Source organism: Callospermophilus lateralis, chromosome 18, assembly GCF_048772815.1.
Source record: "Callospermophilus lateralis isolate mCalLat2 chromosome 18, mCalLat2.hap1, whole genome shotgun sequence".
Classification (NCBI taxonomy): Eukaryota; Metazoa; Chordata; class Mammalia; order Rodentia; family Sciuridae; genus Callospermophilus; species Callospermophilus lateralis.
The window spans coordinates 49,806,633-49,822,784 of NC_135322.1; the positions used below are offsets into that span (position 1 = coordinate 49,806,633).

The 16,152-nt window shown below is 47.0% G+C and overlaps 2 protein-coding genes across 3 annotated transcripts; one reads left to right on the top strand and one right to left on the bottom strand.

Moving 5' to 3' along the window:
• The first annotated feature begins 45 nt into the window (after nucleotides 1-45).
• On the top strand, nucleotides 46-5,899 carry Tsnaxip1 (translin associated factor X interacting protein 1). Its single transcript, XM_076839151.2, has 14 exons — nucleotides 46-143; nucleotides 289-415; nucleotides 1,577-1,670; nucleotides 2,162-2,358; nucleotides 2,732-2,867; nucleotides 3,299-3,468; nucleotides 3,550-3,709; nucleotides 3,786-3,916; nucleotides 4,075-4,200; nucleotides 4,339-4,491; nucleotides 4,619-4,728; nucleotides 5,117-5,243; nucleotides 5,339-5,445; nucleotides 5,659-5,899. Exons 1-14 carry the CDS (start codon nucleotides 46-48, stop codon nucleotides 5,897-5,899), a joined length of 1,977 nt encoding a protein of 658 aa, XP_076695266.2.
• A 191-nt stretch (nucleotides 5,900-6,090) lies between these two features.
• Nucleotides 6,091-11,351, bottom strand: Cenpt (centromere protein T). Of its 2 annotated transcripts, none has more exons than XM_076838776.1 (13): nucleotides 11,236-11,351; nucleotides 10,055-10,145; nucleotides 9,822-9,909; nucleotides 9,639-9,732; nucleotides 9,382-9,518; nucleotides 9,200-9,236; nucleotides 8,836-8,984; nucleotides 8,013-8,213; nucleotides 7,649-7,735; nucleotides 7,317-7,410; nucleotides 6,556-6,732; nucleotides 6,364-6,468; nucleotides 6,091-6,285 (listed from the first exon to the last, which is right to left on the bottom strand). In XM_076838776.1, the coding sequence occupies exons 1-13, from the start codon at nucleotides 11,340-11,342 to the stop codon at nucleotides 6,162-6,164; spliced, it is 1,491 nt and encodes a 496-aa protein (XP_076694891.1). In that variant the 5' UTR covers nucleotides 11,343-11,351; the 3' UTR covers nucleotides 6,091-6,161. The 2 variants fall into 2 exon arrangements, with proteins under 2 accessions (XP_076694891.1, XP_076694890.1); XM_076838775.1 differs by having other exon boundaries at nucleotides 7,649-7,738.
• Between the last annotated feature and the right edge of the window lie 4,801 nt (nucleotides 11,352-16,152).

The window sequence follows — 16,152 nt, forward strand, 5'->3', positions numbered from 1 at the left end:
CATAGTAACTCTATCTGTCCCTCCCTGAAGACCTTTCAGTTATCTATGGGTGGCCACCTGTCCCCATGGCCCACATACACCAGTGGTCAGACTATTCTGCAAAATCGAAAACCCTGTTCAGATGACTCCTGGAAGCAAGTCGGGTAAGTTAAGGTCAGCCCAGTGTGGATGGACTGTTACAGACCAGACCTTGTATTGGCAGGCAGGGCAGAGGCATAGGCTATCCCAGACCCAGGGTACAAGTGCCTGTGGGATGCTAGTGACATCTCAGTCCACCATTCCCTGCAGTAGCTTGAAGCAGTATCCCATGAGCACTGCCAAGCCAAGATACCTGGAACAACTAGAGAACTACCTACGCAAGGAGCTCCTTCTGTTGGACTTGGGCAAGGATTCTACCCAGGAACTGAGACTGCAGGTTAGAACTACAGACAAAATGTGAGAAGGGTGGGAAGAAACCTTACTCAAAGGACTGAGCACCTCACACCTTCAGGGGAGACGACCTCTCCCAACTCTGAAGTCTCCTTCCCTGAAAAGAAGCATATCCTATGACAAAGCCAGCTAGGGCAAAGCTGTAGCATGGAACCAAAACCCTAGTGAGGCTGGAATGTACCCATCTGAGTGAGGTTAACTGGATGCAGCCTCTAGTCCCTTTTGCAGTCTCCAGGATCCAGGCTGAGTCTTATTTTATGTCAGCAAATAGCCGCCCAAATTTGTCAGCTAGGCAAGCAGAAGTCATAGTATCCACAAGCCCTGTAGTAACAACCCCAAGCTTGAGGAAAAAGCTGAGAGAGAGAGACAGAGAGAGATCAGTCTAGATGCCACACAAATTCCAGTACATATTAGGATATCAGGGAAGAACTCAAATAGGGATGATGGCAGGGATTCCCTGACTTCTGCCCTAATCCTGACTGAAGTATTTACTGAGCCCCAGACATGTACCAGGCCCTGGACACAATCATACAAAAAAAAGTTACAGCACTAACAAGGAAGCAGAAGCTTGAAGGCACACCACTAGGAGTAGTGGGGGTGGGACTCAAACTCAAGGCTGCTTCTGGAGCCTGTGCTCATTTCAGTAAACAATGCTACCTCTCTGTAAATCAAGAGGTCCCTGCTTCACACCTGAGTAACATCTCAGAAAAACAAAACAACAAACAAAAAACAATCTTCCTGTGTCCAAGTAGGATAGAAAACCATACATCCACTATGAAGCTGGAACTTAAGGCAGGCTTGAACCTTCAACCTCTTCCCCCAGGATGGCAGGTGAGAGGCCAACAGATTCAGGAGTTAGAAAGCAAGAAGCTGGTTACCCGGGAACCAGAGGCAGGGCTCAGACAGAGTGCCTGGCCCATGATGGTTCACCATGCCTCACAGACCAGCAGAGGCCTGCAGGCAGCTGCTCCCCAGCTCCATGGTACCATGAAAGACTTTGGTGATGCCTTGGGCATTCATTTGTGTTACCTGGGAACACTTCTGTGCCCAGTTTAAAAAAAAAAAATGGGTTCCTATAAAAGGGTGGCATCTATGAGCCAGGAATTGACAGGATTCCTTTTTTTTTTTTTTTTTTTTTTTTTGCCAGCCTTACAGAGAGATCTTTGAGTTCTTCATAGAGGATTTCAAAACATATAAACCATTGCTATCCTCCATCAAGAATGCATATGAGGTGATGCTGGGTAAGAACACAGCCCCTCTCATGAGCCCAGCCTACAATGGATGCAGAGGATTCTATTCTTTCTGAGGCTCCACAGCAGGGTTGGGGCAACTACTAATTGGGATTTGAGGTCACTTTTGCATGTACTGTTTTGTGATAGGGCTCCCCAGAGGACATCACCTCCTCCTGTCCTTGAGAGGGAACCCCAGAAGAGTGAGCACCTCTGGGAAGTGAGGTGGTCCTTTTTCAGACTCAAAAGGTATAAAGCAGATTGTGGCTTTAGGACTAAAGATGCAGGGCTAAGTGTGTAGTAGCAACCCTGATCCTCATTTGGACTCTGCCCTTGCTTTTAAAGCAAGTGTGAGAAGGTCTGAACTAGGAACCATGGCATTTAACAGGCAAGTATAGACTCTTGGTGTTTGCAAGTGATAGCCACTTACCCATGACCTTAGGATCTGTCTCCTGGCTGCTCTTCATGGCTCCAAAAGGACTCTTCCATTCATCCCTGCTTAGCCCACCAAAGGGAGAAGATTCGTGCCCTGGAGCCACTGAAGGCCAAGCTTGTCACTCTGAACGAGGATTGCAATGAAAGAATCATGGCTATGAGGGCTGAGGAGAGGTATGAAATCTCCATGCTCAAGAAAGAGAAGATGAATTTGTTAAAACTCATTGACAAAAAGAATGAAGAGAAGATCTCATTGCAGACAGAGGTGAGTGAAAGTGATGTACTGACCAAGTCCCTGAATTCCTGCCCCCTCATGGTGACCTTATGCACAAGGCTACTCCTAACCCTATCCACCCTCCATCTACCTTTTTAACCCCTCCCCAGAGCCTCTGTTACCTCTACCCTCTGACCTGCTGCAGGGCTCAAAACAGGTTTGGTGTGGCCCTGAGTGCCAGCAGACTTTCTTCACAGGAGAAAGCACTGGCATCTTGTTGGGTTCTTGGGAATGCTGCTTTCCTTCTTCAACCTTTCTTATTCCTAAGCTGAGGACCACCCAACACCCATCTCATCCCTGTATTGACTGGCTGCCTACAGGGATCCATAGAAAGCTCCTGACTACACAACCACTGTCCTAGCAGGTGTCCAAACTGAGGAAGAACTTGGCTGAGGAGTACCTGCACTACCTCAGTGAGCGAGATGCCCGCAAGATCCTCATTGGAGATCTGAATGAGCTTCGGTACCAGCGGGAGGACATGTCACTAGCCCAGTCCCCAGGTAACCTGAGTCAGGAGTCTCTCCCCTCTCAAAGGGCTGGAGAAAAGTCTGGCTCTCATCACTCACCCCATTCATTCAAGATTTGTAATATCTGCTCATTCTGTACCCATACATGGTGGGACATGTCCCTTTTACTAACGAGGGTTGTGAATCTTTTGAGTTGGACTGAGAATCATGGGATCATTAAGTAGGAATACTCCTAGCAGCTGAGATAGCCAGGGCTCCCTGTGGACCAGACAGGCCTAGTAAGACATGTGGTGGGTTTCACTACTTAAGCATGAACCCCTAGGCTGGTAGCCATGTGGATAAGACACGGGAGATTCAAGGTAGATAAGGCAGAAAAATCTTGGGTATGCTAAGGGATACTCAACCCAGGCCTGGGCTACAAACCCCAGAGTCAAGGTGACACAGGCTGATGGGTCCCCTGGCAGGCGTCTGGGGGGAGGACCCCGTAAAGCTAACCCTGGCTCTGAAGATGACCCGGCAAGATCTGACCCGCACACAGATGGAACTCAACACCATGAAGGCCAACTTTGGAGATGTGGTACCCAGGAGAGACTTTGAAATGCAGGAAAAGATTAACAAGGATCTTCAAGAGCAGGTGCTGGTGGGCAAGCAGGGCCAGGAATGGTAGGGCAGGGTTAAGCAGGTGGGTGGCTAGGACCAATCACCTTACCCACAGCTGGACAGTCTGCGAGCTGATTATGAAGAGGTCTGCAAGGAGCATGATTCACTGCTACAGATGCACATGAGCACACTGAAGGAACGAGACCAGTTCTTTTCTGAGCTGCAGGAGATCCAGCGTACATCCACACCACGACCTAACTGGACCAAGTGTGAAGGTAATGATGACTTTCCTGGCCCCAGGGTCTGCTAAAAGACTTGAACTGGACTCCAGGTCCTTCTCCCCTTCTGCAGATGTGGTGGCTGGAGGCCAAGAACGCTGGCATATGCTGGCAGCAGACAAGAACAGTGACCAGCTGGTTGATGTGCTATTGGAGGAGATTGGCGAAGGCCTGCTCCGGGAGAAAAACTACTTTCCTGGTCTGGTAGGGCATTCCTAGCAGGAAGTTTGGGTCAAAGTCAGAATAGTCAGATTGTGCTATTAAGGAGAGTTGAGCTTTAAAGGAGACCATCTGGGGCTCTTCCCTGCTTGGAGGTGGGGATATCAGGTAGCCCAGACATGAGCGGACACCATGCCTTTCAGGGTTATGGGGAAACCATCCCCACTTTCCTTCGGTTTGATGGCCCTGTGGAGAACAAGAAACCAAGCAAGAAGGAAGTGGTAAACATCCTTAAGGATGCCTGGAAGGAACGTCTGGCACAGGAACAGGTCAGCTCTCACCAGTCATCTTGGCCCAGTGTGGCCTTATATATAAGTCCTCTAGGGGGTTCCCTCATGGTGCTAGGGAATAGAGGTGGGTCAGCCAACCCTGGGACATGCTGACCAAGCATCCTCCCCACTCCGCAGAAAGAAAAGTTTCCAGATTTCTTTTTTAATTTCTTGGAGCGTCGCTTTGGGCCCAGTGATGCCATAGCCTGGGCTTATACCATTTTTGAGAATATCAAGCTCTTCCACACCAATGAAGTCATGAGTCAATTCTATGCAGTTCTAATGGGAAAGGTAAGCTTGGACCTGGTCCCTACCTGGTTCCCTCAAGGAGACAGAGGGACCTTTGTCTTCAGCATAGCCCAGCACTGCCCCCATCACTCCCAAAGCAGCAAGTTAGTGAATAATTTCCTTTCTATAGAGGACAGAGAGTGTGTATATCAACCAGAAGGAAACAGTAGCCCAGCTGCAAAAAGAGATGACCAATGCTGACAGTCAGAACGAAGGGCTACTAAGCATGGAGCAGTTCAGGTAAGAGGCCAGTCTTGGGGCTGGGGATGTGGCTCGGGCGGTAGCGCGCTCACCTGGCATGCGTGCGGCCCGGGTTCGATCCTCAGCACCACATACAAAACAAAGATTTTGTGTCCGCCGATAACTAAAAAATAAATATCAAAATTCTCTCTCTCTCTCTCCCTCTCTCTTAAAAAAAAAAAAAAAAAAAGAGGTCAGTCCTGGCCACACCAAAGTTCGGTACCTCTCCTCTGGCCAGGAATACAGGGAAAAAAGAAGCCTGGCAGGAACAGTCACAGCCTGAGATTGTTGTTCTTCTGTCCACTAATGGGGATGGCAGAAAAGGGTGTGGGGAATTGGGTGGGCAGCCTCTGCCAGTCCTCTTGTTTGTCCTTTTATTTCCCCATAGCAACATCCTTAAGAGCACTTTCCCCCTCAAGAAGGAAGAGCAAATTCAGGAGCTGATGGAGGCAGGGGGCTGGCATCCCAACAGCAACAGTTCAGACTTGTTCAACTACCGCTCATTGTTTATGGAGGTAGGTAGGGAGTCTAAGAACTTGCTCAGCTCCTACCCTAGCCTTGACTGGCCCCCATTCAATGTGACCTCACCCTGCCTGGTGGCCTCTTCCAGAATGAGGAGGGCCAGAGTGATCTCTTTGTGCAAAAGCTGTGGCAACAGTATGTGATTGAGAAGGATGAGTACCTACGTGAACTAAAGCAGGAGCTGGGCCTGGAACTGTGAGTGACCCTGGGGCCTATAGGTCCACTTGGCCATTGGTGATTCCCACACAAGTCAAGTTCCACAGGGTGGCATCTCAGGCCCCTGAGCGCACTGAGCTTTCTGCTGGGCACTATAAACTGCTCAAGTCCAGCAGAAAGGAGAGCACCTTAAGAGTTTGGGCTACAGAGAAGAAGGCTCAAGCCTGTTTCTCTTCTTTTTTTGTGGGGCAGCCATAATGAGGTGACCCTATCCAAGATGCGTAGGGCCTTGATGAACATTGATCCCAGCCTGGACAAGCAGACTTTGAGCAACTACCTGAGCCAGGCATTTCAGCTTCCCATATCAGAACTTCCAGAGGAAGGCAACGAGGTGGAGGAGGGCATCAAGCTATGTCTTAGGCTTGCACTGGAACAGCTTCAGATGGCTGATGTCAAGCGCACAGGGCCTCGGGACATAGAGCCTACAAGCTAGGACCATCATGGATCGGATGAGAGCTTCAGTGCTGCTAATACAATGTTTAGTACTAAACTGTTTGAACCCAAACCGTTTTCGAGGCTATGTTGAGATGTTGGGTGATAAGGGAAGGAGGATTTGGGAGGTTAGGATATGAACCAAAAAGCAGAATATTCTATTTGTCACAATTTATTGATGCTAGGGGACAGGGAGGAGAGATGGAGGGTTATGTGGGGTTAAGAGGCCTCAGGTGGGGAGACAGCATATTGAAGCCTGGCCACTACTTCACAGGGAAGACAGAATTCCCACTGAATGCACAGGGGATGAGCAGCTGCCGGTACTCCAGGGGTAGGTGTCGTTCCACAAGCACGTACAATGAGACTTGGTCAGTGATCAGGCCCTGCCTGCAGCAGAGGAAGAGAGGGGTGTAGGGAATCAGTACCAGCACCCCCACACCCAGCCTTCCTCTTCTGATCACTCACCGTCGCATCAACAGTTCCAGGTCTTCTGGCCTCACAGTCTTTCGGCCAGCATGAGCAGCAAATACCTCCAGGTCATTGCAAAGGTGCTGGAAATACTTGTCTAGGCTGCCAAGAAGTTTTGGTTACAGCAGACTGAACAGTCTGTTCATAATCTGAGAGGCCCCACTCTCCATCCAGGTGTCCAAGACTCACCATTTCTCCACCATTTCAAAAGCCTTCCTCTCCATGGGCATCTTAGCATAGAAGCTGAAGAGTTTTGCATAGTGGTTCAGTCCAGCCTTATAGGAATCTTGACGGGGCCTGGAGCCAGCAGTTCGGGGTCTGGGGGTAAGCCGGGCTGACACAGGCTCCCTAGTCTCTGAAGACAAGCTGGGGGCAGGAATGGACAGAGATGGTTAAACTGCTTTACTTGAGAAGGTCCCTAATAAGGGCAAGTCCTACTGACTCATGATAAAACTGAGTCCATGTGCTCCTTAGCTTGGACCAGCAATCCCAACCATCTACTGAGAAGCAGTGGACTTGGGACCACACAGAAAGTTGGGTCCAGTGTTTCCCTGGACCCTGTTTGTCCAGTCTGGATACAATGTCCAAGTCTAGCCTCATCATATACAATGGTACTTGCGATCCCCTGGCCTCAGAATGAATATTTTCTCCCCTCAGGAGTCTTATCGCTGCCTGTCCTGATTCTGCTAATCCTCCTCTAGGAAGCCCTGAGTACACACTGACCTAGGCACATCTACCTCACCCTAGCTCCCGTAAGCTCTTGGAGGTAGGCATCAGGATCAGATATGCCCTTGGGAAGTATCTCCTCATACTGGCTCAGGCTGCTGTGCTGGATAATCATCTGCATACCTGTGGAAAAGGGGATGACTGTGCGCAAGGTACCTAATGCTGACTTCAGTGCCTGGCCCTTTCCCAAGAGGCCCATGAGTAACAGGGTCATGAAATCTTACACTGCAACATCAGGCGGTGGGGCTGGCTCAAGAATTGAATGCAGTCGCTGGGCCTGAAGGAACCTGGGTGTGCTGGATGCCAATTGTGGACTTGCTGCAGAGAAAGGGTAGGGTCATAGAAGCTCACATTTGACCCATCTCACCCAGTTATACAGGTCCAGTAAAGTCTTTTCCTGTTTCTCAAGAGCCTCAACTAGCTCCAGCTAAACAAGTTTCCCTCAGAGTCTCCCTGGCTCCCTACCCAGAAACAATACAGGCAAGCCCCTTGTGTGTGCAGGGCCTGAACACAGCTGTTGCCATTTACCCACTGATCCACGTACTAGGCTTCTTACCTGGCCTGTCAGAGGTGTTCTCATCCTCTGAAGATCCTTCTGGCTCCTCTGCCTTCATAGTCTCCTGGGATTCCTCTGCTTCCATTACTTCTGAAACAAAGCAGGCCAAGGCTGTGGCTCCAAGAAGGGTAAAGATGGAGCAGCAAGGCGAGCCCCACTCATTGAGGAAAGACCAAGTCAGAGGCAGCACCAGGGCACTAATGTGAAATCTTCTGGTCCAACACTGACACTGTTTTGGGTGGAGGAAGAACCTCCAGCCAGAATGCTTTGTGGAACACAGTGCTAGGGCTTGAGGAGGGAAAATCAACAGTGTTAACTTGCCCAAGCTAAGCTTGGCTCCAGGCCACCTGCCCTACATACTCACTGTGGTTCTGTAGCCCAGGTCCACTGCTCTGTGTTCTGTCCCCCATAGTCCTCTCAGCATCTTCAGTACCAGTAGGAAAGCGGTTGGGCAGAGAGCGATGTACACTGGGGGAGCAGCCAACCAAGGGCTGTGAGAATGGCTGGGTGTCTTCCAGTACAGTGTCCGATGGCAGATTTGCAATAGGGGTTTTAAGGCTGTCACCTGAAGATCAAGAGCCAGCTGGCATTCAGTGTATTAAAGGCTAACCTGCTGATACTGAGTTGCCAGGGTCTGAGCAATTGGCCCCATAGGTGTGCCCTGCCTGAGTGGTCTCAGAGAGAGATGACCTACACCCTAAACTTCATCTCCCTTCCACTGCTTTCATTGCTTACCTTCCTGCCTTTGGTCCCAACTGTTTACCCTTACCTGTACTCTTCACTTTCCTTCGGCCCAGAAATTTTCCTACTCTGATAAATTTGACTTGTCTTAGGGAATCAGGCTCCCAGGTCAGCTCTAACTGGCTTGCTGATCATGAATCCGCCTTTCAGCCTTTCATTCTTCCAGTGAGTTTCAACCACCAGACCACACCCCTTTCCTACCCTATCCCTGTAGTTCAAGGATTTGAGATTCTGAAAGAAATGGAGACACTCAGACTGAGCTCCACCAAGACCAGTGCCAATAACCATGGAAAGAAAGTAGAAACTCCTCATAGACCTATTAGCCAGGCTCAAATGCTATCTTTGATTCCACCAAGAGGTGTACAACCCCAGAGTGAGGAGTATCTCCAATCTGTCATAGGGAAGTACCTTCTCCCAAACACTGAAAGGCAAAACCTCAACCTTACCTGGAGGAGCCAAGGCCAAGGAATTATTTTGCAGATCCTGCAACAAGGCACCCACATCTATAGCACGGGGGCGGGGAGGTCTTCGAGCCAAACCAGGTCTCCTCACTGACTGTGGCTTAAGAGGTGTAGCAAAAGTCAGGTTGAAAGAGCTGGTGGTAGGGAGGAGGTAAGAGGAAAGTCAGGTACGTGAGGCCCAATGTCCCCAAAGGAATGCCCCTATCTGCCCTAGGGGTTCTCATCTTTTAGAATGTAGTCACAAGTGTGTGAGGCTAGAACCAGCAGGGATCATATGGCTAGATTCCAACAGTAAGAACCTCTCTCCCCAAGCCTCTACTCAATCAACCCCCAGAACAGGGAATAATACCTGGTAAGGGATGGGGTATCAGCATTTTCAGGATGCTCTGTCAGTGACCAGAACGAAGATGTAAAAAGAAGAAATCACAGTAAATTATATTAGAGTCCATGAATGCTCTCCCTCAGGCCTCCTTAAGCCTCTTCAGAAAACAGGAGGCAGAGGACAGCAACAGGTGGTATCCTAGGCCTTACCTTGCAAGTGAGGCAGGCCCTGGTCTACTTCCTGCTGAAACACTGACAATCTCAACCTCTGCTTCTTCCTGTCAGAGGCTGGCAGACCTGCAGCCAGGGTTGTAGGGGGCTCAAGTTCAGGAAGTTGTAGCTCCAGGCTATGAGGACAGATCTTATCTCAGACAGGCAAGGAAGCCCAACTTTGGCATTTGGAGCCAAGAGGTGCCCAGACCAGAACAACTCAACAGCCCAGCCCAGGAGGAAAGTTCACTGTGTACCTGCCCTGACTGCTTTCCCTTCTGGAGGGTTGGACCACCTGCAGTGCTGGCACTGGCTTCACCACGGCCTCTGGCGTGAGGATGGAAGATGGGGCTGCAGAATAGAACAGCAGAGGCTTCCTTGAATGAGAGCTAGCACAGGACTGGTGCCTATCTCTGCCTGGCAGATCAGTGCCCACTCACCAGTTATTAGGATGTTCTCTACCAGAGCCCGGGGTGTCTGTTCCTTTAGGTTACCAGTGACTTGAATGTGGGCCAGTCTGTCAATAGACTATGGGTGAAAGCATCATGCAACTAGTCAGTTTTTTTTTTTTTTTTTTGCCTGGGGAGTCCTTCAAGATGGGCTCCAGAAATAGACCTGATAGCCCCAAGAAGGCAGTCTGGGCCCTATAGTCATCAGTGGACTGGGCACTTACCCTGACTCCATGGGAACGCTGTTTGGCAGATGTCTTTGTTCTGCTACTCAGCCTCCTGGAGGAAGATGTTTTAAGTAGGGCTCTCTGGGCACTGTGTAAAGACCAATTTTCTAAGAATTATGTAAGGGAATTGAAATGACAGGCTATATGATGCAGAGACATTCTTTCACCAGGGGTCTTGGTTTAAAGCCCTTTTCTCTTAGAGATAAGAACCCAGAAACCATTTGAGCCTTCCATAGCCTCTGTGTCAAACAGTATGTGTGTGAAAGAGAACTATTAGGTATGGGAAGAAAGGGACCATGATTGATCCAGAGGGGTACTGAAGAAGCCTTCACAAAGTGACTTTAGCAGAACCATAAAGGATAAGTTGGGATTAGCCATACAGACAAGAGGAATAATCGGAAGAGCTTCCATTCCGAACACTTTTAAAAGTCTGAAGGCTATTTAAGTATTTTTAGCCCTTTTGATTACTTGTCAGGGTCTGATGGGAGACTATAATGGGTCACCCAATTCTGTCTCCCCAGTCCAGTAACTCTCAGAACCACATAAATATTCCCTGAGCACAGGTTCTATCTCATCACTCATGGGTAAAAAATCTATCATGAATGACTTCCACTCCTTTATAAGGGAAAGGACTGAACTGTCTCAAATTCCCACTTATGCACCCTTTGCCCCATGAGATCACCACAACCCTCTCCCAGGGTCACTCCTTCCAAGTCAGGACAAATTCCTGCTCCCTAGTAAAATATCTTTCTAGTTCCTGTCTCCCGACTTCTGCGAAGGCTGTTCTCTCTAGTTCCGTTCCCCTCTTTCAGCTGGGAGCTGCAGAGTAGGGCTGAATGTGCAAGAAAAGGTGGGGACCACCCGGAAGGCAAGGGCAGATGTCTGGACACACCCTGGGTGGTGTGGGCCAAACAGCCTAGAAAACTGAGCAAGTATCCTTCTGACTCCAGAAGTGGAAGACTCCGAGAGTGCACTCTGTGGTCCCGAGGCCTGGTTGCCTGGAGCTCCAGGGTAGGGGCACAAACAGCTTGGCCGAGACAGGCTAGGGGAGTGGAGCAATTCTCGGTGCCCAGAGCTCTGCTTCTCTCTGGGACTGTTGCCCTCTCCAAATGGGGTTGATGTTGGCTCCCACCAAGACCCCACTCCCGGGTCCTTCTAATTGCGTCGCCTTCCCATACCCGGCCCCGGAACTCCGGGGTCGCCGCGGGGTACGCGAATCCGCGTTATCCAGCATGCGCTGCAGGACCGTGCGAATAGTAGGATCGCTGTCCCAGTCGTCGGCCATCCTCGCCGCCTCCCGCTTTCGCAAACGCACCGGAAGCTGCCGATACTGCGTTCCCGCCGCCGCATTTAAGGAAGATATCGCGATGCTTACGCACAGCCCCACGGGAATTGAAGTTTTCGCCTTACCCGCGGTACCCCGTGCGTACCTGGGTGATTGCTGACTATAGCTTTGGAGGCAGCCTTTCCAAACGTAAGGCAGGGCAACTGTATGCTCCACTCCAAATTTTGGTTTCCTCATCTATAAGTCAAGGCTGAAACCCACCTAATAAAGATTCGTGTCGGGACGGTTGTTGGGGACTGAACCCAGGGGTGCTCCTACCGCGGAGCTACATCTCCAAGCCCTTTCTAAAATTTTGATTCAGAGTCTCACTAAATTGCTGAGGCTGACTTAGAATTTGCGATCCTTCGGTCTCAGCCTCCTAAATCGCAGAGATTACAAACGTGCGCCACCTCGACTAGTGCATAGGCATATTTGTGTTTGTTATTAAAACAAAACAAACGTGTGATAACCCACACCGGTAATACCAGTAATTCAATAGGGAGACTAAGAAAGATGGCCAGTAAGTCAGCCTCCGCAATTTAGCGAGACCTTATGAAACATAAATTAATTAATTGCTGGGATCCGGGCGCGGTGACGCATTCCTGTAATCCCTGAGACTTGGATCGCAACTTCCAGACCAGCCTAGCAATTTAACGAGCCAATTTAGTGAGACCCTGTCTCAAAATAAAAAATAGAAATGACTGGGGATGTAACTCAGTGATAAAGCACCCTTGGGCTCAATAAGTACCAAAAAATAAAAAGTGCTGGGCTGGGATATTACTCAGCGGTTACTTTACCCCTGGGTTCCATCCCCAGCATTTAGGGGTGGGGGAGTGGGGAAGGAGCAAAGAAAAATTAGATTCTAGCTTCTGAAAATAATAGAACTGCCTGGCGGGTGCAGCACACCTGTAATCCCAGCAATTTAGGCAGGAGGATCACAAGTTCAAGACCAACCTGGATAATTTAGTGAGACCTTTTCTCAAAAAAAGTAGGGAGGGCTGGGGTTGTGGCTCAGTAGTAGAGCACTTGCCTAGCACGTGTGAGGCCCTGGGTTTGATCCTCAGCAACACATAAAAATTAATAAAATAAAGGTATTGTGTCCATCTACATCTAAAAAATTTTTTTAAAAACTGTAAAAAGAAAGCATACCAATATTCCTTGCTTTAAAAAAATATATATTTGTCATTTATGCCTGATCTCTTTGTTATGTGACATTTTTTTTTTCAATAGTGGGGATAGATACCAGGAATGATCTACCTATGAGTTACATTCCAGTCTTTTCGAACGTTATTTAATTTTGGAAAATAAAAAAAAAAAGGGGGGGGGGGGAGGTATTACCAATAAATCCCCCAGGGGTTGGCCTCAAACTTGTGATCTTCCTGCCTCAACCTCCCAAGTACCTAGGATTACAGGTGTGCACAACAATGTCTGGCTATCTGACTTAACTTGCTAGGTCTTTGCAGTCACATTTTCATGGTTACTACCAAACACCTAAGCCCAGGTTTTTGTTATTTTTTTTTTTTTTTAAATTGTGATTCTGAAGATTTTTTTCTTTGGTTTGTTTTTGTTTTGTTTTTGGTTCTAGGAATTGAATCTAGGGGCGCTTTACCACTAGCCCTCTTTATCCCTAGCCCTCTTTCTTTCTTTCTTTTTTTTTTTTTAATTTTGAGACACGGTCTTGCCAACTTGCTCAAAGCCTGGCTAAGTTGCTGAGGCTGGCCTTGAACTTGTGATCTTCCTGCTCAGCCTCCTGAATTGGTGGGATTAAACGCATACACCAAGGTACCCAACTATTTATTTTAAACATGATAGTTGGGTGTAATGCCCATGCCTATAGTTCCAGTACTTGGAACTTTGAGATAGAAGGATCAAGAGTTGAGGCCAAGGGCTGGGTTGTGACTCAGTGGTAGAGTACTTACCTTGCACACGTGAGGCACTGGGTTCGAGCCTCAGCACCACATGAAATAAATAAGTAAAACAAAGGTTTTGTGTCTGTGTTTTTTTTTTTTTTAATATTTTTTTTTATTTTTTAAATTATCGCCGGATACAACATCTTTGTTTTGTATGTGGTGCTGAGGATCGAACCCAGGCCGCACGCATGCCAGGCGAGCGAGCTACTGCTTGAGCCATATCCCCAGCCCTTGTGTCTGTGTTTAACTTAAAAAAAAAAAAAAAAAAAAAAAAAAAAAAAAAAAAACAAACTTTTTTTTAAATTAAATATATTTTTTTTAATTTTTAATATTTATTTTTTAGTTTTCGGCGGACACAACATCTTTGTTTGTATGTGGTGCTGAGGATTGAACCTGGGCCTCATGCATGCCAGGCGAGCGCGCTACTGCTTGAGCCACATCCCCAGCCCCCAAAAAATTCTTAAAGCTAACCTGGGGAAACCTGTCTCAAAATCAAGGACTAGGTCTGGGAATATAAGTAAGTGGTAGCACTTGCTTACCGCATACAAGGCCCAGGGTTCAATTCCCAGTACCACAAACACACAAAAAAGAAAGATCTGGGCATGTCTGAGTAGTAGATAAAGTACTTGCCTAACATACACAAGCCCCTGTCTCAGGCTCCTAAGCTGCTGGGATTATAGGGGTGTACCACCATGCCCAGTTCCGCCTTGATGTTTAAGTGTGACTCCTCTTACCATTTTTTTCCTTATTTATTTGTTTTTATTTCCTGATTATTATTTTCTTATTGACAGTTCTTTTTTTTAAATATTTTATTAGTTGTTGATGGACCTTTATTTGTTTATATGTGCTGCTGAGAATCGAACCCAGTGCCTCCTACATGCTAGGCAAGCACTCTACCACTGAGCCACAACCCTAGCCCCTTGACAGTTCTTTTTAAAAAAAAAAAATATTATTTTTTAGTTATAGCTGAATACAATAGCTTTATTTATTTATTTTTATGTGGTGCTGAGGATTGAACCCAGGGCCTCGCATGTGCTAGGCAAGTATTCTACCACTGAGCCACAACCTCAGCCCATATTGACAGTACCTTTCCTTCTCTAGTGAAGAGAAGAAGTTGCTTAAGACGTTTTTTCCTTTCTTTTTTTTTTTTTAAAGAGAATTTTTTAATATTCATTTTCTAGTTCTCGGTGGACACAACATCTTTGTTTGTATGTGGTGCTGAGAATTGAACCCGGGCCGCACGCATGCCAGGCGAGCGCGCTACCGCTTGAGCCACATCCCCAGCCCCAGTTTTCGCCTTTCTTTAAAAAAAAAAAAAATGTGTATTTTTTAGTTGTTGATGGACCTTTATTTTATTTATTTACTTTTTGTAGTTATAGATGGATAGTATTATGGGCGTGCACCACTATGCCTGGCTATATAGGGTCTTGTAAGTTCTAGGAAGGAATTTAGAAAGTATTCTAAATGGAATAGAAAGTCACTAGAGAGATTTAACCAGAGGTATGACTTAACCAGATTTTCTTTGGTAGCCATGTGAAGAACAGATTGTAGAGTAGACAAGATTGGAAACACAGGGCTGAGGATATGGCTCAAGCGGTAGCGGCATGCGGGCGGCCCAGGTTCGATCCTCAGCACCACATACAAAGATGTGTCCGCCAAATACTAAAAAATAAATGTTAAAATTCTCTCTCTCTCACTCTCTCTTTAAAAAAAAAAAAAAAAGATTGGAAACACAGATATGTGATAAGGTTCTTGCCTTTCCGCAGCAAATCCAGGGCCTTGCATTCCCTACCACTCAGATGCAACTCCCTAAATATGCTTTGAGTGTGGAAGATGAATTATAGATTAAAGGTGATTTTATGTACTGGAAAGTAGAGTTTAATTAAGCATTATCTTCAATATTTTGTGCATAAATATTAATTTGACCTCTTTTTTTTTTTTTTGGTACTAGAGATTGAACTCAGGGGCAGTTAACCACTGAGCCACAATCCCAGTCCTTTTTCATACTTTATTTAGAGACAGGACCTCACTGAGTTGCTTAGGGTCTCACTAAATTGCTCAGGCTAGCTTTGAATTTGTGATCTCCTGAGTCTCTGAGATTACAGGCATGCACCACTTCGCCCAGCTCTCTTCAATTTTTAAGTACAGTGAATCTTAACACAGAGAGGAACTGAACCATATTAATAGCTGTATGACAATGAAAATACATAACAATGATCTTTTGCTAATTTTTATGTCTATACATCTTTTTTCTTAAATTTTTTCTTTTTTTAAAGAGAGAGAGAAAGAGAGAGAGAGAGAGAATTTTTTAATTTTTTGGTTTTTTTCGGCGGACACAACATCTTTGTTTGTATGTGGTGCTGAGGATTGAACCCGGGCCGCACGCATGCCAGGCGAGCGCGCTACCACTTGAGCCACATCCCCAGCCCCATGTCTATACATCTTACAAAAAATTTAAACAAATATAAAAGTTTAGGCTTGGTAGCACATGCCTATGATGCCAGCTACTTGGGAGGCTGAGGCAGGAAGATCACAAATTCAAGGCCATCTTGGATGACTTCATGAGGGTCTTTCAAAGTAAAAAATAAGCCAGGCACAGTCCAAATGTCTGAGTGTTAGAACTAAGTTACTTTTCCCCAAAAATTGTCCTGTATTTTTCTAAAACATTTAAAGCATGAGTCCCCTTTGTGATAAAGAACAATAAACGAACAAACAAACAAAAAAATAAAAAGAGGGCTGAGGTTGTGGTAGAGTGCTTACCTAGCATGCCTGAGGCACAGGGTTCAATCCTCAGCACCACATAAAAATTGAAACAAACAAGCAAATAAATAAAGAAAGAAAAAAAGAAAGAAAGAAAGGTA